General features: G+C 47.0%; 1 protein-coding gene across 2 annotated transcripts in view; it reads right to left on the bottom strand.

Annotated features, from left to right (window-relative positions):
- PCSK2 (proprotein convertase subtilisin/kexin type 2) overlaps window positions 1–25,110 on the bottom strand; it is a 370,368-nt gene that overhangs the window by 43,152 nt on the left and 302,106 nt on the right. For both annotated transcript variants that reach the window (XM_073672192.1, XM_073672191.1), the window contains one exon: window positions 4,863–4,963. In XM_073672192.1, coding sequence (XP_073528293.1) covers window positions 4,863–4,963 — 101 coding nt within the window. The remainder of the gene's footprint in view (window positions 1–4,862; window positions 4,964–25,110) is intronic.

Below are 25,110 nucleotides of genomic sequence, written 5' to 3' on the forward strand. Positions count from 1 at the left end.
CATTATTTGATATGTGACATTAAAGGAGGGTGGAGGTCAGTTAGTAAGAGTTGATTACTATGCTATTTTATCTCAAAGTATGCCTAGCTTTGCCTAATCGGCATTTAGAATAGGAAACTCCATTTTTTATTGAATTGTGCCTTAACAGCAAAATCATTTGGATGCTAGCAAGAAAAATTTGCATGCATAGGTTGTTCATAAACTAATATTGTTTAACTGCAATAGTAATAAATATATAGTAATAAAAATAATTAAGTAAATACAGTACAGACCAAAAGTTTGGACACACCTTCTCATTTAAAGATTTTTCTGTATTTTCATGACTATGAAAATTGTACATTCACACTGAAGGCATCAAAACTATGAATTAACACATGTGGAATTATATAGTTAACAAAAAAGTGTGAAACAACTGAAAATATGTCTTATATTCTAGGTTCTTCAAAGTTGCCACCTTTTGCTTTGATGACTGCTTTGCACACTCTTGGCATTCTCTTGATGAGCTTCAAGAGGTAGGCACTGGAAATGGTCTTCCAACAATCTGGAAGGAGTTCCCAGAGATGCTTAGCATTTGTTGGCCCTTTTGCCTTCACTCTGCGGTCCAGTTCACCCCAAACCATCTCGATTGGATTCAGGTCTGGTGACTGTGGAGGCCAGGTCATCTGAAGTAGCACCCCATCACTCTCCTTCTTGGTCAAATAGCCCTTACACAGCCTGGAGGTGTGTTTGAGTCATTGTCCTGTTGAAAAATAAATGATGGTCCAACTAAACGCAAACCGGATGGAATAGCTTGCCACTGCAAGATGCTGTGGTAGCCATGCTGGTTCAGTATGTCTTCAATTTTGAATAAATCCCCAACAGTGTCACCAGCAAAGCACCCCCACACCATCACACCTCCTCCTCCATGCTTCACGGTGGGAACCAGGCATGTAGAGTCCATCCGTTCACCTTTTCTGCGTCGCACAAAGACACAGTGGTTGGAACCAAAGATCTCAAATTTGGAATCATCAGACCAAAGCACAGATTTCCACTGGTCTAATGTCTATTCCTTGCGTTCTTTTGCCCAAACAAGTCTCTTCTGCCTGTTGCCTGTCCTTAGCAATGGTTTCCTAGCAGCTATTTTACCATGAAGGCCTGCTGCACAAAGTCTCTTCTTAACAGTTGTTGAAGAGATGTGTCTGCTGCTTGAACTCTGTGTGGCATTGACCTGGTCTCTAATCTGAGCTGCTGTTAACCTGCGATTTCGGAGGCTGGTGACTCAGATAAACTTATCATCAGAAGCAGAGGTGACTCTTGGTCTTCCTTTCCTAGGGCGGTCCTCATGTGAGCCAGTTTCTTTGTAGCGCTTGATGGTTTTTGCAACTGCACTTGGGGACACTTTCAAAGTTTCCCAATTTTTCGGACTGACTGACCTTCATTTCTTAAAGTAATGATGGCCGCTCGTTTTTCTTTACTTAGCTTCTTTTTTCTTGCCATAATACAAATTCTAACAGTCTATTCAGTAGGACTATTAGCTGTGTATCCACCTGACTACTGCACAACACAAGTGATGGTCCCAACCCTATTTGTAAGGCAAGAAATCCCACTTATTGAACCTGACAGGGCACACCTGTGAAGTGAAAACCATTTCCGGTGACTACCTCTTGAAGCTCATCAAGAGAATGCCAAGAGTGTGCAAAGCAGTCATCAAAGCAAAAGGTGGCTACTTTGAAGAACCTAGAATATAAGACATATTTTCAGTTGTTTTCACACATTTTTGTTAAGTATATAATTCCACGTGTTAATTCATAGTTTTGATGCCTTCAGTGTGAATGTACAATTTTCATAGTCATGAAAATACAGAAAAATCTTTAAATGAGAAGGTGTGTCCAAACTTTTGGTCTGTACTGTATTTAGCAATAAAAAAACACAGCTTTCATTTACCAGACATCTTTAGAAAAATGACAGGTGCAATCCAATTGGGTGATATAGATATGATCTGTGCATAGATAATTTACAAGTATTGTTGAGTGCAACATTATATCCTGAGGGGATACTAATGTCAAAATAATAGGGCCTGATATGCCATTTTTTTTAGTCTGACACTATTACTACTCACTGTACACTATGAGGCCGTACAGGGACACAACCATTTGACAAGAAATATGGTAATGCCCATTTGTGAATTTGTTCATACATTTCCAGAAGGAATGACAGAGGATTGACACAACCAACTGTAAAGATATAAGAAAACATGCTAGATAATTGTTATTTTTACAATGAGTGCACATAGTATCAAAACAGATACAGTGATGCTTGAAAGTTTTGCGAACCCTTCAGAATTTTTCATACTTCTGCATAAATTTGAAGTAAAAACTACATCAGATATTCACACAGTCCTAAAAGTAGATAAAGAAAAACAAATCAAACAAACAAGTAAAAATATCAAACTTTGTAATTTTATACGAATGAGGTAAATGATTCAATATCACATGTCTGTGAGTGGCAAAAATATGTGAACCTTTAGGCTATGTGCCCATTATGCGTTTTTCAAGCGTTTTTGCCTCGGAATTTCCGCAGCGAAAATGCTTAAAAAAAGCTTGGTAATACGTGCCCCATGGTCCCCAATGATAATCCGCATGTGCTGTGCACATGCTGCGGAAATTTCCGCTGCGGATTATCATTGCGGAAAAATACGCAGCATGTCCATTAATTTTGCGGACACGCAGCGTAATTGCCGCCATTGACTTGCATTGAAATGCTCAATATTCGTGTCAGCACATTTGAACACACGGATATGAAGCGATTCAATGTGCGGATGGTACCCAGGTCTGGAGAAGAAGACACTCTCATACAGACCCGGGTACCATAGAAACTGTAAAAAAAAGAATTTAAAATAAAAAATAAAGATTATACTTACTTTCCGATGTCCCCTGGTCTCCATAGCGATGCATGTGGTGTGTTGGGCGGCTCGCGGTGGTGTGAGGACCTGCGATGACGTCATTGAGTCATGTGACTGGTCACGCGACCGCCGACGCCAGCGGTCGCGTGACCAGTCACATGACTCAATGATGTCATCGCAGGTCCTTCACACCACCGTGAGACACTGGGGAGACCGGACAGAGCGGAGAAGGAGACCGGGGGCCATCGGAAGGTAAGTATAATCTTTATTTTTTTATTTTTTACCATTCTTATTCTTTTTTTTAAACTATTACTTGGTCACATTATATAAAATCCATGCCGGTTGCATGGATTTATATAGTGTGACCAAGTTGTCAAGCACTTTTCCAAGTGTTGCCAAAATCGTTTGGAAAAGCGCTTGATAACCCGCATGCAGAAATGCATGCAAAAACGCTTGATAAACGCTTCTACCTGGCAGGACAAACACATGCAAAATCCGCATGCGTTTTTCCTGCCAGGGAGAAGCGTAAAAAATATGCATCATTTCTGCATCGTGGGCACTAAGCAGCAAATAATTTTAAGTTGAAAGTAGAGTTTGGTGTTTTCAATCAATAGGATGACAATCAAGTGTTTTTATTTAAAGTAAAGGGATTTATCTAAGTCTGATCTTCACAACACGTGTTTGTGGAAGTGTATCATGACACGAATAAAGGAGATGTTAAAGCTCATGAGGCTGAAAAAGTTACAAAACCATCCCTAAAGGGTTTAGACTCCATTATTCCACAGTCAGACATATTTTGATCAAATGGAAGAAATTTAAGGCAATTATTACCTTTCGAATAAGTGGTCAACCAACAAAAATCACTACAAGAGCAAGACATATAATTGTCTGCGAGGGTACAAAGGAATCCAAGGTAACCTCTAAGTAACTAAAGGCCTCTCTTAAATTAGCTAGTGTTAATCTTCAAGAGTTCACCATCAGGACACAGAGCAACAATGGTGTGCATAGCAGAATTGCAAGAAGGAAGGCACTGCTCTCCAGAAATAACATTGCTATCTGTCTACAGTCTACTAAAGATCAACTGGACAAGACAGAAGGCTATTGTAACAATGTTTTATTAATAAATGAGACCAAATCAGAGCTTTTTGGTTTGAGCGAGATCCATTATGTTTGGAAAGAGAAAAGCACAACATTGCAGAATAAAATCCTTATACCACCTGTGAAACATGGTGGTGGCAAAATCGTAATTTGGGACTGTTTTGCAGCTTCTGGGCCAAGATGGTTTGCCTCATTGATGAAACAATGATTTATGAATTATACCAGCAAATTTTAACCGAAAATGTTGTGACATCTGTCCTTGTGCTAAATCTCAAGAGCACGTGGTTCATGAAGTAAGACAACGACCAAAAGTACACAGGTTGTTCTACAAAAGAATGGCTAAAGAAGAATAAAGTTAAGGTTTTGGAATGGTTAAGTCAAAATCCTGACCTTAATCCTATAAAAATGCTGTGGAAGTGCCGGAAGTGAACAGTTCATGATAGAAAATCCACGAACATAACTGTTCAAGTTGTTTTCTAGGGAGGAATGGACTGAAATTCCTCCAAGCCAATGTGCAGGTCTAATCACTAATCAAAATGTTGCAGATATATTTAGATGCAATTTTGCTGCATAAGGAGGTCACACCAGATACTGAAAGCAAAGGTTCACATGCTGTTGCCATTCACCAACTTGAGATAAGTCTAATATATTTTATTTGTTTGCTTGATTTTTGTTCTCTTTATCTACTTTTACAACTTGTGTGAAAATCTCAAGTCATTTTATGTCAAATTTATGCAGAAATAGGAAAAATTCTAAAGGGTTCACAAACTTTAAAGCACCACTGTACTTTAGAAGTGACAGATCCTCTTTAAGGTTTGTCTGTAGCGCTTGCCTGCGTTTCAGCATATTTACTGTCATATTTCCATAAGTCAGAATAACATACTTTGCCTCTAGGGCTAAGGCAAACACCCCAGCTGCTTCTGGTGCTGCTGCAGATGTTCCCGAATGACGTAGTGTGCAGTTGCCATATAAATCCGTTGTCGCCTGAAAACACAAATTAAAAATTTATAGGTCACAAAATATAATGAAAGTCATATGACGCATAGCTCATTGGGATGCAATGAAATATTTATCAAGCAAAGCCCTTTGTAAGATTGATTTAATCAAAATCTTTTCTTATCCCAAAGAATGGTCTGAATTTAATCTGCCCAAAGACCTGTGTCACCGAGCAAGATTTATCATCATTTTTATTTATAGAATCTAATTATCAAAAAATCTCCAAGGCAAAGTTATCATACATATGTAATGCTGACTATAAGAGCATTCATAATAAACTCCATCATGCAAAAAAGAAATGATCTTTACCGGTAAGAAATAATAGTAGATTGATTTCCGAAGAGTCTTGCTTCATATTGATCATCATTCTAAGTATCAGATTAGGAAAGTGACTCCTGCCACAGGCTTGAAACTATATAAACCATATTTTTCTGACTATAACGCTGCATTCACATGTTAGTGTGACACCTCCTAGTGCTGTCCATTTTTTTACAGACAACACACAGACCAATAGAGTTTCATTGATCCATACATCAGTTTTAAAAATGGATCCGTGAGTCCCACATTCTTAGAGCATGACCTATTTTCATCCGTTTTCTGGATCAGACTGGGCCGTTAAGGTCTATGAGGATCCATTGAAAACGAAAACATTCTCTGTACTGCAATGTTCCATCCATATTTCATCAGTTTTTCACTGATCCATTGTGAAGAGTCAATGGATATTTAAAAGTTCAGGCAATTTACCTCCTTCAGTTTTTGAAAACAGATGTGAAAAAATAGACGCAACACACATGAAATATGGAGGTTAAACCGTCCGTTTCCCAAAGATGTAAAAATTGACACGGATGTGTGGGTGCAGCCTTAGAAATACATCTAACTATAGGACATAGTTGAAAATAGACAGTAGAAAATAAGGGAAAAATTTTTAATATTAATCAGTCTTCTGTGGAGGTCTAAGGAAGTTGTAGGGGCTCAAGCCATTTTTATAAGACATTTTAAATGAAAGGGGGAGGTACCAGTGTGAGACATGTGGATCAGGAGAGCAGACTGCCAGTCATTGTGTGTCTCACATTGGTAACTCCTCCTTTCATTTAACAAAAGCTCTGGAGGCAGATTCTTAGGGAGATCTCTGTTCCCCCCATAGATCTTAACAGCTCGTTTACATATTAAGAAAAACGTGGATTTCTCTGGAATAAGACATCAGATCGCAGATATCAAGGTATATTTTTATTCAGCTTTCTATGACCAGCATTCCCATGTAGACAACTTAAGAGATTTGATCCTACTGATAGATTCTCTTTGATTGCAAAGTTAATTCAGACATTAGATATCAAACCTCACAATTGCTTCAGACTCTAGACAACAAAATTAATTCCGAACACAAACAGTAAAATAAATTTAGATCTTCACTTTTGACTGCATACAGCAAAATTAATTCAGACCCTACAATAAATTCAAATTCCAGACTTTAAGATTCAGATTAGACCCCTAAAATAATTGAGACCCTAGACCAGATTGCTACATTATTCAGACCCCCTACATCACATCCCTTAATTAATTTAGACGACCCATACCAGGAAAGGTTAACAATAGTGACGAGCGAGCCTGCTCGCTACTGCTCGGTGCTCGCCCGAGCATCTCACTACTCGAGATGCTCGGCGCTCGCCGAGTATTTCCGGGTTACACGGGCGGGAACTCGGATCCCCTCCCTGCATGTTTGGCGCTCTTTAGAGAGCCAATGAACAAGCAGGGATTGCCTGTCATGCACTGTAATGCCGTAGCCATGTTGGTTGTGGGCATTACAGTGATTGGCTGGCCGCACAGCGTCATCAGGTCTATATCAGACCTGGCACCGAGATACTCGTCACAGTCACTCTGGATCAGACAGGGTAGGGAGAGCTGCTGCTGTGTCAGGGAGAGATTTGCCTGTGTATTAGGTAGTGTAGGGAGAAAAAACGTACAATACACATATCCATCTTAACAAACAGTCCTTCTGAGGACTAATCCATCTGCAGAGATATCAGGCAGGCGGGGTATATAGGCAGGCGGTGTATATAGCAGACTGCAGTGCATATAGCACAAGAGGCTCCATTCCAATTCTGCCTTCTGCTGCTGTTAGATATTTCTATACAAAGGCCCAGGTCTCAGAGGCCAGGAATACTTTTCTTTGGATCTTAATCCATATTATTTGCTTAAAAAGCAATCCAGAGAACACTGTTTTTCTGCGCCATTTGCTTGCTGGCACTGCAGAATACAGCCAGGTCTTTTCCATATTACAACACTAGAAATCCAGCTATTTAAAACTGTGTTTTCTTCGTCAAATGGATCACATATACGTTGTCAGAAATACTGCCATTTCTGGCCTCCATTAAAAATTTCCTTTAGTGTGTCAGTGAAGCAATTCACAGCAGTTTGCTGTTCAAACTACTTACCTACAGGCCAGGTATTTAAAACTGTGTTTTCTCCACCATACGGATAACATATACGTTGTCAGAAAATACTGCCATTTCTGGCCTCTAGTGATGGGTAAGCAGTAAAATGCTCAGGTGCTCGTTGCTCGGGTCGAGCAAATTGGAATAGTCGGGTGCTCGACCCGAGCAACGAGCCCAATGTAGATCTATGGGAAACTCGAGCATTTTTCAGGCAGCTCCCCCCCGGCGGTCTGCAGAGGGCCTAAAAATTGCCCAAATCGATGGGAACAGTGCTCAAATGACATGGGGACAGCAAGGGGAAGACCCCTGGAAGCATTTCTGACTCCCAGGTCACTTATGTCAACAACGTTGTCAAAGGTATTACGCCACTTTTACGGACTCACAATAAAACATACCAAAACGAAACCAAAATGGATTTTCCTGGGAAATATGTTAAGGAACATCCTTTCCATGACATGTACAATGTATATAAAGCAAAATAAATAACCACATGTAGCGTTTTTGATGCCTTTTTGCACTTTTGCATTGCTCTCAATCAAGACAAATGCATTCACCAGGAAACTTCATTTTAACATTTTACAACCTTATCTGGCCATGTGGTGTGTGACACATCATCAGACACATGCATACAGTGCTGAAAAGTCATGGGAACAGCATGGGGAAGACCTCTGGAAGCATCTCTGCCTCCCAAGTCACTGCCTAAAAGTGTGCCCATCATAAGTGATCCTTGGCGCATTCGAAGATGCCTCCCACCATGAACCTGTCGTTGCAGACTTGCAACAATCACCGTTCACGTCCTTGTCTCACTGCAGCATTCAGCTGTCCCTACCCCATTCCTTGGAATGCAAGCGCAAGTATGCAAGCAGCCAGCCACCCACCCACCCACAGGCTGCAATACTATACTGCCAAATTTTTGACAGCTGCTTGCACTTGAAATGTAGCCTTTTTGGCTCGTGGAGGCGGAAGCTCATGCCAGCGGCAGCCGGGTGTCCATACTCGGTCCCCAGCCGCCACTATATTCCCGGTATTGCCTCCGCCTTTCACAAGAACAGGTACCACAACATTACCCGTGCCCTCCCCAGTGCACTTTCTGGGAAGGACCGACTAACCACAAACACGTGGACAGGTGAATGTGGCCAGGGACGGTACAGAGCCAGTCCACAACTTTTTTTGCTGACAGTTGTATTTAGCTCGGTGAAAGGACTGGCATAGAGGAAAACCCTATCTAGCCTGCATGTCATTTCTCACAGGAAGTCCTGTAATGCAGCTTGTTGCAGAAGCAATGGCAGCCTGTCCAACATCAACTCGCCCTTGTCGGTGGTGCTTTGACACACACACATCTTTCTTTGCGCATTTAATTTCTTGAATACAGAGTTGGACAATGGCCTGATCTGTAATGCCGTTTGAGAAATAACATGCATAAGCATGGCCGATCCATATTAAAAAAGCAGCCATCGAGTGTCCGGGAACCTTCCCCCCCAGTCCACAACTTTTTTTGCTGACAGTTGTATTTAGCTCGGTGAAAGGACTGGCATAGAGGGAATCCCTATCTACCCTGCATGTCATTTCTCACAGTAAGTCCTGTAAAGCTGCTTGCACTTGAAATGTGGCCTTTTAGGCTCGTGGAGGTGGAAGCTTTTCAGAACCACATGCCTCATGCCTCGTGTCCATACTCGGTCCCCAGCCTTCACTATTTCTCCCAGTGTTGTCCCTGTCTTCTACAAGCGGGGGTCCCTGAACATTACTGCTGGTACTTTTCTGTGGGAATTTGCTTGCCTCCTACCAGCCTGGAATATTTCCAGCAAACTATGGTACGACGCCAGGGTATTAGCACTGCCCCCAGAACCAGTAGCGAAGCCATCCCCAATTTCCTTCTCAGGAATTTTATTTGGTAGACTGAGTGGCAGCCCAAATACATTTTCTCACAAAGGAGCTGAAGATAGAGTGGCAGTAGGTGCAAGTTTCTCCAGCCTATTAGATATTAGGGGGTGAACGGCAGCACATTGGATCAGTGGTTAACACTCAAGACTTGCAGCAAGGGATCCTGGGTTCAAATCCCAGCAAGGACAACATCTGCAAGGACTTTGTATGTTTTCCCCGTGTTTGCGTGTGTTTCCTCCTCAGTAAAAAAGCAGCCATAGAGTGTCCGGGACCCTTTCCACACACTTTTCTCAGCCAGGACTGCTTCTTGGCAGGGTTGGACAGTCCCATCAGAGAATCCTCTGGTGTGCCTTGGCTTTTACCTCAGGAGAGTTCATGATAGTGCTAACTTTGCAGCTGCTATGGGGCTCTTGAGCTAGGGAGAAAGGTTAGCCCTCAGAATCAAATCCTCTGGTGGGCACAATGTTTTTCAATCTGAAACAACTTCTCAGTAGGAGTTGTATTTCACCACAGCCATATTCTTTAGCTCGGTGAAAGAACTGGGATAGAGGGAAACCGTATCTACCCCGGCTGTCATTTCTCCGTCACCAGGTTCCGCCCATTGTCACACACGACCATGCCTGGCTGTATGTTGAGCCGTGAGAGCCACAGATCAGGCTGCTGTGTTACAGCTTTCAACAACTCTGCAGCGCTGGGCGGTTTGTCAATTAAGTATTAAGCATGTTATCTTCAGTAGTGTTGAGCCACCCCCGTAGTGTTCGAGTTCGGTTCGGTTCGTCGAACACCCGTGTGTTCGCCGAACTGTTCGTCGAACTGTTCGTCGAACACCTTCGAACACCGTTAAAACCAATGGCAGGCAAACAAAAACACATAGAAACACATAGAAAACACCTTCAAAGGTGTCCAAAAGCTGACAAACTGCTCAGAAGACATAACTAACAAATGGAAAAGTGACAAGTACATATAGTCATGCGAAAATAAAAGAGGTGGAGGAGTAAAAGGAGGGGGAGACACAGATATAGGCATGTCATGCCCTTCTAAAATCCAAAAAGTGAGAAGCCGACACGGCCAGTCCGCTCCTGCCCGTGCCACCTCCGTGTCGCCGGGTTTGTGCCAGAGCCGCGGTGAACCCTGACGGCCAGCCCCCCTCTCCCAATACTGGTGCCTGTCCGCTGGTGGGTCGAGCGAGCCCCCCTGTGGTGGAGGCAGCTCTAAGCTTTTTAATTTAAATTGTCTCTCTAATTTGAATGAATACACTTTAAATCCATTTACAAGGATCTATTGGAGGGCAAGTCTCATGCCAGCAGCCGCGGTAATTCCAGCTACAGTAGCGTCCACTAAAGCTGCTGCAGTTAAAAAGCTTTTATAAGGATCGAGCTCGGCTGTCCACCGCAAGGCATCCTACTGCCAGTCCCAGCCCCTATGCCTTGGGGTGCCTCCTGATGCTCTTCACTAAGTATCCCATGGTCCCGAAGCATTTCCTTTGAAAAAATTAAGTGTCTAAACTACAGGTGGTGTAGCTTGCTTAACAGCCGGGATAATCCGCTGACTAGCAGACACTGCTACTAGGCACAAAGTATTTCCTGGGCTAGATGCAGTTAAAAATTTGTAATTAGATACTCTCGTTGGATGCTGAGAAAGCATTCCATAGAGTCTCCTGGCACGCCATATATGATTCTCTTAAAAAGCTTGGGGTAGGGGTCTAGGGGACCCTTTTATAGCCAAAATCACGGCCCTGTATCGCAATACGTCACCTAGGCTGAAGATAAATGGAACTGTAGCACCCTGAGGGCTCGGTTGCTACAGACGTATTGCACCTCACCCAGAGGTGTGATATCTCACTCTCAGGTAAGGATGGAGTGTGGATCAGGACCCGACACCTGCATGCATTACACCACATTGCCGTGGGGCAGGGCGACCAATATGCCCCTGAGATGGGCACGACAGTCCCTGTCCCTGGCTGGAGTGGGGGGAGGGAACACTGAGGAAGGGGAACCCTGTAGTGCAGGAGCAGGGAGGAAGCAGTTCCTGGGTGCATTGAGAAGGGAGTATAAAAGGTGGGCACCATCTTAGTTCAGTGCAGAGAAGTCTGAGCAGAAGTGGCAGGGAGCAGGGGCTCTGCATGAGCTCTGCTCCGGAGGCGGGCCTAGTAACAGAGGCCCAGGCCTGGAAGAGGGAGAAGGAAGGAAGAGGAGCGGAGAAGGCTCCAGGAACAAGGAATGAAGGGATCCCAGGGGTGCGGACGGGCGAGTCGCCACCGCACGCCCGAATCCACCTGCGTGGAGGGGTCAGGCCAAAGGGGGAGACCGGTCCCCGAACTAGTGGAGGCAGGAAACGACCCTCAGCTAGAAACCGGAGGCTGTGACATTTTATGTGGCGCAGCCCCTTGCTACACCCGCTAGGAAGGCACCACATAGGGTCAGGGAAACTGGCGCCAAGTTTACCAAGAGGAGGCCCGAGGCAGCCGGACAGAAGTGTTGGTAAGAAAGGCCAGACAAAGAACACACAAAGGGGGTCCTGTGAAGTGCTCCAAAGTTATCTGGGAGTTGTCTGAGCCCCTCACCTGGTGAGCACAGTACGACGTGGGCAGCCGTTACCTGCAGACGTGGTCTGGATAATAAGAACTGTGAGTAAAGGCCCTGGACTGCATCACTGACTCCGTGTCGTTACTGCTGCTGCCCTGCACCATCACCCCCATCCTCCGCATACACTGCCCTGAGGCTATACTCCTCCCGTGGGGAGTTATGCTACGCTCTGCTGCACCCACAACACCAGCCTCAGCGGTCTGCCCTGTAGCGGCGGTTCACTCTGACCGCAATCCACGGGTGGCGTAGTCGGACATTTAAACATCAAAACCACATAAATAGTTCCGCCACTGGTTTGACCGCCCTGAGCCACGGAACCGGGTCGCCGCCACGAAGACTACAACCACCAGCATCCACCAAAAAGGGTCCGGCTCCGGGTGTCCCAAGGCCCAGGGGGTGCGTCAGAACATTTTCATCACCTTTCACAATCACCAATGGGACAAGGCAGGGATGTCCTCTGTCCCCTCTCTTATACATCCTATTGACGGAGCACCTGCTCTCATCAATTCGCCATAACCCCAATATTAGGTGGATTGAGGTGGGAGGCACCGAGTACAAGTGCTCTCTATTTGCTGATGATGTCCTAGTATATATCACTCAATCACATATATCCATCCCTGCTGTTATGGCTGAAATAGATCACTTTGTTACATGGTAAAATTTTAAAATCAATGCAGCGAAGTCTGAGGCCCTCGATGTCTCCCTCCTAGTGTTGAGCATTCCGATACTGAAATATCGGGTATCGGCCGATATTCGCGGTATCGGAATTCCGATACTTAATTCCGATACTATTGCAATATCGTATACCGGAATCGGAAGTTCCCATAATGCAATGAGACATTTTCATTTTATTCAGCCAATGAGGATCCTAAGAAGTGTGGGCACATCCTGTTAGGCATGTAGGCATCTTAACTAATGGCATGGCTGTGATTGGCTGCTGAAATGATGTCATGATGCACTATAAAAGCCACCGCCGCCATTTTGAGCTCACTCTGCTGTGAATTCAGTTAGGGATAGGACGCTGTTGTTCTGAGGGACAGTTTTAGCTACCTATTTGCTCTATACTGCTTTACCCAAGCTACTTTCTAAATCACTGTGCCTTGCAGTGCTAGTGCACAGTTCCCTGTGCTGTTCACCGCTATCTGCAAGGTCTGTGTGTGTGAGTGCAGCTCACCCTGTAGTGTGTGCTTCAGCCAAGTCTGGTTGTAGTGCACTCAGTGTGTGTCACTGCCTCATACATTGTCCTTTTTTGCCAATTCATAATTTTTCCTGATATCTCCTATTAGTGTGGTGGTTCCATCTGTATTCAGCTAAATTGGTTCCAAACACACTATATAGGAGTAGATAGAGAAATTTTTTTCCGTCTTGCAGCACTAGTGCACAGTGCTCTGCATCTGTACTGTTCACCGCTGTCTGCAAGGTCTGGTGTGTGAGTGCAGCTCACCCTGTAGTGTGTGCTTCAACCCCGTCTGGTTGTAGTGCACTCAGTGTGTGTCACTGCCTCATACATTGTCCTTTATTGCCAATTCATAATTTTTCCTGATATCTCCTATTAGTGTGGTGGTTCCATCTGTATTCAGCTAAATTGGTTCCAAACACACTATATAGGAGTAGATAGAGAATTTTTTTCCGTCTTGCAGCACTAGTGCACAGTGCTCTGCATCTGTACTGTTCACCGCTGTCTGCAAGGTCTGGTGTGTGAGTGCAGCTCACCCTGTAGTGTGTGCTTCAACCCCGTCTGGTTGTAGTGCACTCAGTGTGTGTCACTGCCTCATACATTGTCCTTTATTGCCAATTCATAATTTTTCCTGATATCTCCTATTAGTGTGGTGGTTCCATCCATATTCAGCTAAATTGATTCCAAACACACTATATAGGAGTAGATAGAGGAGCCTTTCTGCAGCATTGGGCCCTGCAGCCCCAGCCAGATTAGTATTAGCCTATTTTTTGCAGCCTCATCTATTGCATTGTAGGTTACCTTCCTACATTGTAATAGCTACAAAAAGTTTGTGATACTATCGTTATTACATCTTTAGGCACATCCAGTGTCTTTTTGTGACAAAAAAAACCTAAATAAAGTTCACCAAACACTCCACTTTACAGTTGTGTAGGCCACATTAGCTCATATTAAAGTCTAGTCCCCACTTTATAAAATTAGTGTTTCTTATACCTGTTAGCAGCTGTTCAGGAATAAGCACACTAAGCCCTTAGTACTTTTCTGCCTATCTTTATCAGTCTACCAAGATGAAGAAGGCAGGGAGTAAGGCATGTGGTCGTGGTCGTGGGCGTGGGCGTGGAGTTTCTGCAGGGAGAGGACGTGAGGATTCTGTGCCTGCAGGGAGAGGACGTGGGGATTCTGTGCCTGCTGCGGGCACCAGTGACTCAGCATCCCCCAGTTTTACCAGGGAACAGTCCTTTATGCGCAGCTTTGTAGGAGCTAGCCGTACCCCACTGCTGCGCGAGGACCAAATTGAAGCCGTTGTCGGATGGATGGCAGCTAACGCATCGACTTCAATTAGTTCCAGATCCTCTCAGGTCCTGAGCACTGAAGAGCACCCATCTGTCTCTTCACCACCTGCCAAATTGCCCAGGCAGTCAGAGAGCCCTGGACAGGAGCCATCTCTACTTCTGTTCTCTGAATCTCTTGGCTTGGAAAGAGGGGGCCAGCCAAGCAGAATTCGAGAATTTGAAGAAGAGGTAGTATGCAGTGATGCGCAACCGTTTTGTCTCTCTGAATCTGAAGAGGCGGGTGGGCCAGTGCCTATGGTCAGCAGCACACCTCAGTACGCATCTGATGATGAGACTCAGGTGCCACTTTCTGGTGCGTACTGTGCTGTCGAGACTACCCAGGAGAAGCAGTTGTTTGAAGAGGGTGGTGTAGATGATGAGGTCCTTGACCCATCATGGCGTGAGGGACAGGAAGGTGGTGGGAGCAGCTCTGAGGAAGAGATTCCCCGAACGGCCCAAAAAGGAGGGAGAGGGAGGGGGCAGACTTGGTTGCCTGTAGCCTCCACTTCGGCACCCATTAGGAGCATGGCTCTTCCAAAATCCAAAGCGGGCGCTCCCAAGACTTGCAGTGCCTGGTCCTTTTTTGACACAGTTGCAGATGACATTTGCTTTGTCAAATGCAAGCTGTGTAATCAGAAGGTGAAAAGAGGGAAAAGTGTCAGCAACCTCAATACCACAAATATGTGGAAACATGTGCGGACCAAGCACGTGGTGGAGTTACACAAACACACTGAAGACCTAGGCCAACCTACAGCGCCACCTACCACCTCTTCAGCTCGTGTTGTAGCCTCTTCCTCCAGCTCACACACAGCTGGTTCGGCTTCCTCACAGGATCGCCATGGAAGAATCTCTGGCACTGTTGTACAGAGACACAGTGTAATTCCACCCACAGCACCACTTTCCCAGTCATCCTCACACTCCCAGGCCAGTCTACAGCCATCGTTAGCACAGGCATGGGAGAAAAGGCGCCCATACTCGGCAAACCACCCCCGAGCACAGGCTCTGAATGCTGGCATTGCTAAACTACTGGCCCTTGAAATGCTATCATTCAGGCTGGTGGAGACTGACACATTCCGTAACTTTATGGCATTGGCAGTCCCACAATACAACGTGCCCAGCCACTTTTATTTCAGCAGGCAAGCCGTCCCTGCCCTGCAACATCATGTGGAGGGAAAAATTAAACATGCGCTACAAAACGCCGTCAGTAGCAAGGTCCACCTGACCACTGATGCGTGGACCAGTAAGCATGGACAGGGACGATACCTTTCCCTCACTGCCCATTGGGTAAATGTTGTGGAGCCGGGTACAGATCTTGAGAGTGGCGCTGTACGTGTTCTGCCAACTCCAAGGATTGCAGGAATCCAGTCTGTACACATTGACTCCTCCTCATACTCCAGTTCCTCTGAATCAGCGCTGCAGGAGCCGTCACGGTCTACCTCCACATCGACCCGTGAACGGTTACCTGTTATGATGACCGATATGAGCACAGCCGTGGCCAAACGTCAACAGGCCGTATTAAAATTAATTTCTTTGGGGAATCGAAGCCACACAGCGCAGGAGCTCTGGAATGCCATCAAGCAGCAGAGTGACGTGTGGTTTGTGCCAGCGAATCTCCAGCCAGGCATGGTAGTGTGTGACAATGGCCGAAATCTGGTGGCAGCTCTGGGCCTAGGCAACCTCACTCACATCCCATGTCTGGCACATGTGCTCAACTTGGTCGTGCAGAGTTTTTTGAGGGACTATCCGGATCTTGATGCACTGCTTCACAAGGTCCGCATAGAGTGCGCTCACTTGCGGCGTTCCAGCAATGCAAGATCACGCATTGCAGCTCTGCAGCGCCGATTATGTCTTCCGGAACATCGCATCATATGTGACCTACCCACCAGGTGGAATTCAACGTTACATATGTTGGAGAGGTTGTGTGAGCAGCAGGCAGCAGTAATGGAGTACCAGCTGCAGCAGGCGCAAACAAGTCGCAGTGCGCGCCGTTCACACTTCACCACCACTGAGTGGGCCTCTATGAAGGACATTTGCCACGTTTTGCGTGCCTTCGATTATTCCACGCGGATGGCGAGTGCAGATGATGCACTAGTCAGCATGACTATCCCCCTTATCTGCCTGCTTGAAAAAACACTGCAAGCACTAAGGGACGAGGTTTTGGAAGAGGTGGAGGATGAGGAGTCACAAATGCCATCTGCTTCTCTACAGTCTGCGCAACGTGGTTCCTCACAAAGGCCTAGGCAGGGGACACTTTGTGAGGAGGATGAGGAGGAGTCAATGGATGAGGAAGACATCTGTCCAGAGGAGGGAGGTACACAATGCTCTAGTAGTCAGTATCTAGAGCGAGGGTGGGGTGATGCAGAGCAGGCAGAGATCACGCCTCAAGCAGGGGACAGCGTTTCTTGGCCAGTTGGCAGTCTGCAGCACATGGTTGATTTCATGCTGCAGTGCCTCAGAAACGACCGCCGCATCGCCCACATTCTCAACACGGCTGATTATTGGGTGTCCACCCTCCTAGATCCTCGCTACCGGGACAACTTACAAAGCCTCATAACACCATTGAACCGGGAGCGTAAAATGCGGGAGTACCAAGACGCACTGGTGCATTCCATCATGTTCTCCATTCCAACCGAGAGCAGTGCTGCTAGTGCTTTACAAAGCAGCTCAGTGCGTCGAGGCAGTGGAGGAAGCTCTGCACAAAGAGGGAGCAGAAGCAGCGCCTCAGCACAAGGCAAGACCAGTATGGCCGAAATGTGGCAAAGTTTTGTGTCCCCGCCGCCACAAATGTCTACACCATCACAGACAGCTCCAGTCAGCAGGAGGCAACGTTTCCGTCAGATGGTGACAGACTACATGTCTTGCCCTCTTAGTGTACTCCCAGACGGCTCTTCTCCCTTCAAGTTTTGGGTCTGTAAGCTGGATACATGGCCAGAGCTTAGTCAGTATGCACTGGAGGTGCTAGCTTGCCCTGCTGCTAGTGTATTATCGGAACGCGTCTTTAGTGCCGCAGGTGGTGTACTAACAGACCGTCGCATGCGACTATCCTCCGATAACGTTGACCGGCTTACTTTTCTCAAAATGAACAAGGCCTGGATCTCTCATGAATTTGCCAGTCCTCTTCCAGAATAAATAATTGGTTGGCAACAGTATCCAGGTCTCCTGTTCTGTTCATGTTTCTACCACCTGAACTGTAATCCCTGAGCTCCAACACCGCCAGTTGGCGCTCGGAAGTGCCGTCTGCACAGTCAACACTTGCTGCCGTGTTATTGGGGTTCAGTAACGTCAGCTGTTCTCCTGCTGTGCGGACGGCAATTTCTCCTGATTTGTCCACATCCACTGTACTACACATTTTAAAGTTGCTCCAATTACTCCTCTGGCTCCTCTGTTTTCATTCTTATCCCTGGGCTCCAGCACCGCCAGTTGGCGCTCGGAAGTGCTGTCTGCACAGTCAACACTTGCTACCATGTTATTGGGGTTCAGTAACGTCAGCTGTTCCCCTGCTGTGCGGACGGCAATTTCTCCTGCTCTGTCCACATTCTCACTACTACAGATTTTAAAGTTGCTCCAATTACACCTCTGGCTCCTCTGTTTTCATTCTTATCCCTGGGCTCCAGCACCGCCAGTTGGCGCTCGGAAGTGCCGTCTGCACAGTCAACACTTGCTGCGGTGTTATTGGGGTTCGGTAACGTCAGCTGTTCCCCTGCTGTGTTCACGGCAATTTCTCCTGCTCTGTCCATATTCACTGTGCTACTTATTTAAAACTTGCTCCAATTACACCTCTGGCTCCTCCGTTTTTAGTATTTACCCTGGGCTCCAGCACCGCCAGTTGGCGCTCGGAAGTGCCGTCTGCACAGTCAACACTTGCTGCCGTGTTATTGGGGTTCAGTAACGTCAGCTGTTCTCCTGCTGTGCGGACGGCAATTTCTCCTGCTTTGTCCACATCCACTGTACTACACATTTTAAAGTTGCTCGAATTACACCTCTGGCTCCTCTGTATTCATTCTTATCCCTGGGCTCCAGCACCGCCAGTTGGCGCTCGGAAGTGCCGTCTGCACAGTCAACACTTGCTACCATGTTATTGGGGTTCAGTAACGTCAGCTGTTCCCCTGCTGTGTTCACGGCAATTTCTCCTGCTCTGTCCATATTCACTGTGCTACTTATTTAAAACTTGCTCCAATTACACCTCTGGCTCCTCCGTTTTTAGTATTTACCCTGGGCTCCAACACCGCCAGTTGGCGCTCGGAAGTGCTGTCTGCACAGTCAACACTTGCTGCCGTGTTATTGGGGTTCAGTAACGTCAGCTGTTCCCCTGCTGTGCGGACGGCAATTTCTCCTGCTCTGTCCACATTCTCACTACTACAGATTTTAAAGTTGCTCCAATTACACCTCTGGCTCCTCTGTTTTCATTCTTATCCCTGGGCTCCAGCACCGCCAGTTGGCGCTCGGAAGTGCTGTCTGCACAGTCAACACTTGCTACCATGTTATTGGGGTTCAGTAACGTCAGCTGTTCCCCTGCTGTGCGGACGGCAATTTCTCCTGCTCTGTCCACATTCTCACTACTACAGATTTTAAAGTTGCTCCAATTACACCTCTGGCTCCTCTGTTTTCATTCTTATCCCTGGGCTCCAGCACCGCCAGTTGGCGCTCGGAAGTGCCGTCTGCACAGTCAACACTTGCTGCGGTGTTATTGGGGTTCGGTAACGTCAGCTGTTCCCCTGCTGTGTTCACGGCAATTTCTCCTGCTCTGTCCATATTCACTGTGCTACTTATTTAAAACTTGCTCCAATTACACCTCTGGCTCCTCCGTTTTTAGTATTTACCCTGGGCTCCAACACCGCCAGTTGGCGCTCGGAAGTGCTGTCTGCACAGTCAACACTTGCTGCCGTGTTATTGGGGTTCAGTAACGTCAGCTGTTCTCCTGCTGTGCGGACGGCAATTTCTCCTGCTTTGTCCACATCCACTGTACTACACATTTTAAAGTTGCTCGAATTACACCTCTGGCTCCTCTGTTTTCATTCTTATCCCTGGGCTCCAGCACCGCCAGTTGGCGCTCGGAAGTGCCGTCTGCACAGTCAACACTTGCTGCGGTGTTATTGGGGTTCGGTAACGTCAGCTGTTCCCCTGCTGTGTTCACGGCAATTTCTCCTGCTCTGTCCATATTCACTGTGCTACTTATTTAAAACTTGCTCCAATTACACCTCTGGCTCCTCCGTTTTTAGTATTTACCCTGGGCTCCAATACCGCTAGTTGCTGCTCAGAAGTGCCGTCTGCACAGTCAACGCTTGCTCCAGTGTTATTGGGATTCAGTAACGTCAGCTGATCCCCAGCTGTGTGTCCGGCAAATTCTCCTGCTTTGTCCACATCCACTGTAGTACGGATTTAAAACCTCCTCCAAATACACCTCTGGCTCTTCTGTTTTTAGTATTTACCCTGGGCTCCAGCACCGCCAGCTGGTTCTCGGCAGTTCCATTGGCTCTTGTACCTTCTGCTACCCATCCGGGTTCCAGTACCGTCAGCTGGTTCTCGGCAGTGTCTTTGGCACGGGTACTCCCTCCTGCCCAGCCTGGTTCCAGCACGCCAGCTGTTTCCGGGTAGTGTCAACGTCACTTTGCCTCCAATGCGTTGTCCTGTCGTGTTGCGGTCGGGTTAGCCGACTCTATGGTGCCTGCAGTTTAGGTGACTCCTATGTGGGCTGCGGGATCTGGCAATGAAGGCTGGTTCCATAGTGCCAATAGGACAAACACCCTCTGTAGGACTGTGGGTTTTGGTAACTGCGGCCGGCTCGCGGCCTTGAACTTTTTTTTTACATGGGTACCTTCTGCTACCCATCCGGGTTCCAGTACCGTCAGCTGGTTCTCGGCAGTGTCTTTGGCACGGGTACTCCCTCCTGCCCAGCCTGGTTCCAGCACGCCAGCTGTTTCCGGGTAGTGTCAACGTCACTTTGCCTCCAATGCGTTGTCCTGTCGTGTTGCGGTCGGGTTAGCCGACTCTATGGTGCCTGCAGTTTAGGTGACTCCTATGTGGGCTGCGGGATCTGGCAATGAAGGCTGGTTCCATAGTGCCAATAGGACAAGCACCCTCTGTAGGACTGTGGGTTTTGGTAACTGCGGCCGGCTCGCGGCCTTGAACTTTTTTTTTACATGGGTACCTTCTGCTACCCATCCGGGTTCCAGTACCGTCAGCTGGTTCTCGGCAGTGCCTTTGGATTAGGTGCCTCCTTCTCGGTATCCAAGTTCCACCAACGTCTGCTGGTCCTTGGTAGTGCTTTCTGGCACAGGTACCTCCTGCTTAGTAACCGAGTTCCAGTAACATCAGCTGGTCCTCGGTAGTTCCATTGGCTCTTGTACCTTCTGCTACCCATCCGGGTTCCAGTACCGTCAGCTGGTCCTCGGTAGTTCCATTTGCTCTTGTATCTTCTGCTACCCATCCGGGTTCCAGTACCGTCAGCTGGTTCTCGGCAGTGTCTTTGGCACGGGTACTCCCTCCTGCCCAGCCTGGTTCCAGCACGCCAGCTGTTTCCGGGTAGTGTCAACGTCACTTTGCCTCCAATGCGTTGTCCTGTCGTGTTGCGGTCGGGTTAGCCGACTCTATGGTGCCTGCAGTTTAGGTGACTCCTATGTGGGCTGCGGGATCTGGCAATGAAGGCTGGTTCCATAGTGCCAATAGGACAAGCACCCTCTGTAGGACTGTGGGTTTTGGTAACTGCGGCCGGCTCGCGGCCTTGAACTTTTTTTTTACATGGGTACCTTCTGCTACCCATCCGGGTTCCAGTACCGTCAGCTGGTTCTCGGCAGTGCCTTTGGATTAGGTGCCTCCTTCTCGGTATCCAAGTTCCACCAACGTCTGCTGGTCCTTGGTAGTGCTTTCTGGCACAGGTACCTCCTGCTTAGTAACCGAGTTCCAGTAACATCAGCTGGTCCTCGGTAGTTCCATTGGCTCTTGTACCTTCTGCTACCCATCCGGGTTCCAGTAACATCAGCTGGTCCTCGGTAGTTCCATTTGCTCTTGTATCTTCTGCTACCCATCCGGGTTCCAGTACCGTCAGCTGGTTCTCGGCAGTGTCTTTGGCACGGGTACTCCCTCCTGCCCAGCCTGGTTCCAGCACGCCAGCTGTTTCCGGGTAGTGTCAACGTCACTTTGCCTCCAATGCGTTGTCCTGTCGTGTTGCGGTCGGGTTAGCCGACTCTATGGTGCCTGCAGTTTAGGTGACTCCTATGTGGGCTGCGGGATCTGGCAATGAAGGCTGGTTCCATAGTGCCAATAGGACAAGCACCCTCTGTAGGACTGTGGGTTTTGGTAACTGCGGCCGGCTCGCGGCCTTGAACTTTTTTTTTACATGGGTACCTTCTGCTACCCATCCGGGTTCCAGTACCGTCAGCTGGTTCTCGGCAGTGCCTTTGGATTAGGTGCCTCCTTCTCGGTATCCAAGTTCCACCAACGTCTGCTGGTCCTTGGTAGTGCTTTCTGGCACAGGTACCTCCTGCTTAGTAACCGAGTTCCAGTAACATCAGCTGGTCCTCGGTAGTTCCATTGGCTCTTGTACCTTCTGCTACCCATCCGGGTTCCAGTAACATCAGCTGGTCCTCGGTAGTTCCATTTGCTCTTGTATCTTCTGCTACCCATCCGGGTTCCAGTACCGTCAGCTGGTTCTCGGCAGTGTCTTTGGCACGGGTACTCCCTCCTGCCCAGCCTGGTTCCAGCACGCCAGCTGTTTCCGGGTAGTGTCAACGTCACTTTGCCTCCAATGCGTTGTCCTGTCGTGTTGCGGTCGGGTTAGCCGACTCTATGGTGCCTGCAGTTTAGGTGACTCCTATGTGGGCTGCGGGATCTGGCAATGAAGGCTGGTTCCATAGTGCCAATAGGACAAGCACCCTCTGTAGGACTGTGGGTTTTGGTAACTGCGGCCGGCTCGCGGCCTTGAACTTTTTTTTTACATGGGTACCTTCTGCTACCCATCCGGGTTCCAGTACCGTCAGCTGGTTCTCGGCAGTGCCTTTGGATTAGGTGCCTCCTTCTCGGTATCCAAGTTCCACCAACGTCTGCTGGTCCTTCGTAGTGCTTTCTGGCACAGGTACCTCCTGCTTAGTAACCGAGTTCCAGTAACATCAGCTGGTCCTCGGTAGTTCCATTGGCTCTTGTACCTTCTGCTACCCATCCGGGTTCCAGTAACATCAGCTGGTCCTCGGTAGTTCCATTGGCTCTTGTACCTTCTGCTACCCATCCGGGTTCCAGTACCGTCAGCTGGTTCTCGGCAGTGCCTTTGGATTAGGTGCCTCCTTCTCGGTATCCAAGTTCCACCAACGTCTGCTGGTCCTTGGTAGTGCTTTCTGGCACAGGTACCTCCTGCTTAGTAACCGAGTTCCAGTAACATCAGCTGGTCCTCGGTAGTTCCATTGGCTCTTGTACCTTCTGCTATCCATCCGGGTTCCAGTACCGTCAGCTGGTCCTCGGTAGTTCCTCAGCTTTCTTGTACCTTCTGCTACATTTCCAAGTTCAAGCTTTTTGAAATGGTTCTTGGTAATCACTCTGGATCTCCCTGACGAGGACCCTGAAGACGAGGACCCTGAAGACCAACCCTAAGAAGACGAGGACCCCGAAGACAATGACCCTGAAGACGAGGACCCTGAAGACCACCCCGAAGAAGACGAGGACCCTGAAGACCACCCCGAAGAAGATGAGGACCCTGAAGACCACCCCGAAGAAGACGAGGACCCCGAAGACGAGGACCCAGAAGACCAACCCGAAGAAGACGAGGACCCCGAAGACGAGGACCCCCGAAGACGACGACCCTGAAGACCACCCCGAAGAAGACCAAGAAGATGACCCTGAAGAAGTTGACCAAGAAGACAAAGAAGAGAAGACAAGCACCAAGATACAGAAAAACAAGAGACAGAAAACCAAGAAGCAGAAATACAAGAAGCTGCAGAACAAAAAGCGGAAGAACATTAAGCATAAGACTAAAAATCAGAGCAAAAGATAATATCTAAATTATAAGCAGAAGATGACTAAGCAGTGTATGGGGGTGAGTCCGTTCCTCCTCGTGGTGCCCCTGGAAAAGACCTGCTGCTGCAGGCCAAACTGAACGCGGACAAATCCTGTTGTAAATCTTTTGTGACGGGCAGAACGAAAGGTGTAATGTCCAACCTTTTATAGATAACAACTACAGGAATGCCTGTCACAAATAAGAATATGATGAAGAAGAAGAATATGAAGAAGATGAAGAAGTAGAATATGAAGAATGTAAAAAAAAGAATAATACGAAGAAGGTGAAGAAGAAGAAGGTGAAGAAGAAGTGGATGAAAAAGATGCTGAGGATGATGAAGGAGAAAGTGTGGGAGAAGTAAAAAAGAAGGTGAAGAGCATGGAAGTAGTGAAACATAAATATCTGACAAAATATAAAAATACTTAACATAGTTAATATTTCCGTAACTCAGAACATAATAAAAAAATATTAATTCCTGCTATTCCATTTGACTGGGCTAAACCTCTATGCCTTTATTGTCTCCCCCACCTCCCCCAATACATTCTACATTATTCTTAGTTGTTTTCCTTCATGTAGAAATAACCTACAAGGAAAGAAAGGGTTTATTTTAATTCCGATATTTATGTCCCATTGACTTGCATTGGTTTCCGGTATCGGAATCGGCGATATCCGATACTTTTTCGGTATCGGTCCGATCCAATCCGATCCGATATTTCCCGATATCGGAAGGTATCGCTCAACACTACTCCCTCCCCAAATCCATATAGGATTCCATCCAGTCCAACTTTCCCTTTGCCTGGCCCTCACAGGGTATCAAATACTTAGGAATTCCTATTCATAGAGACCTCTCCCATCTATGTTATCTTAATTTTGGGCCCTTTATTGAACAATTCCATACAGACCACGGTTGGCAAGTTAGAACTGTAAGATTCACTACGTGAACCACTGGTGTTTTGTGGAAAAGCACATGTACACTGCGTTCCAAATTATTATGCAAAAAGTGTTTAGGAGTGATAAGGGAAGAATTTGTTTGTTTGTCAGTTAAACTCATTGATGGTGATGTGTGTCAGGGCTCTTTATATCACTGTAAGCAATTGCAGACACCTGTGCTAATTAGTTTGGCAGGTGTGTCCAATGAAAGGCAAGACTACTTAAGAAGGCTCTCTCACATTATTAAGCAGCCTACATTTTCTGCCAAAATGGGAAAGAAAAAGGATGTGTCGGCTGCTGAGAAGCAACAAATTGTGGAGTGTTTAGGTCAAGGCATGACTACAATCAACATTGTGCGATGATCAGGATGAAGTGTCTTGGCAATCAAGAAGTATGTAGCTGATTAACAGTACACACGTGTGCGTGCTGATAAGGGCAAATTGAGGACTCTTTCCTACAGGCAATTACGTCAGGTTAAAAGAGCAGCGGCAAAAAAGCCTTGTCATAGCAGCAGACAAGTTTTGAAGCTGCTGGTGCCTCCAACGTCCCCCGAACAACAAGATGCAGGGTCCTTCAGAGGTTTGCAGCTGTGCATACGCCATCCTGTCGACCTCCTCTATCCACTTCACACAAGCAGAAACGGCTCCAGTGGGCCAAACATTACATGAAGACTGATTTCAAAACTGTTTTGTTCACGGATGAGTGCCGTGCAGCGCTCGATGGTCCAGATGGATGGAGTGGAGGATGGCTGGTTGATGGACACCCCACGCAAACACGGCTACAGCGCCAACAAGGAGGAGGTGGATTAATGTTTTG

Source organism: Phyllobates terribilis, unplaced genomic scaffold, assembly GCF_046119375.1.
Source record: "Phyllobates terribilis strain yellow unplaced genomic scaffold, ASM4611937v1 Scaffold_3__8_contigs__length_932513732, whole genome shotgun sequence".
In the NCBI taxonomy this organism is placed as follows: Eukaryota; Metazoa; Chordata; class Amphibia; order Anura; family Dendrobatidae; genus Phyllobates; species Phyllobates terribilis.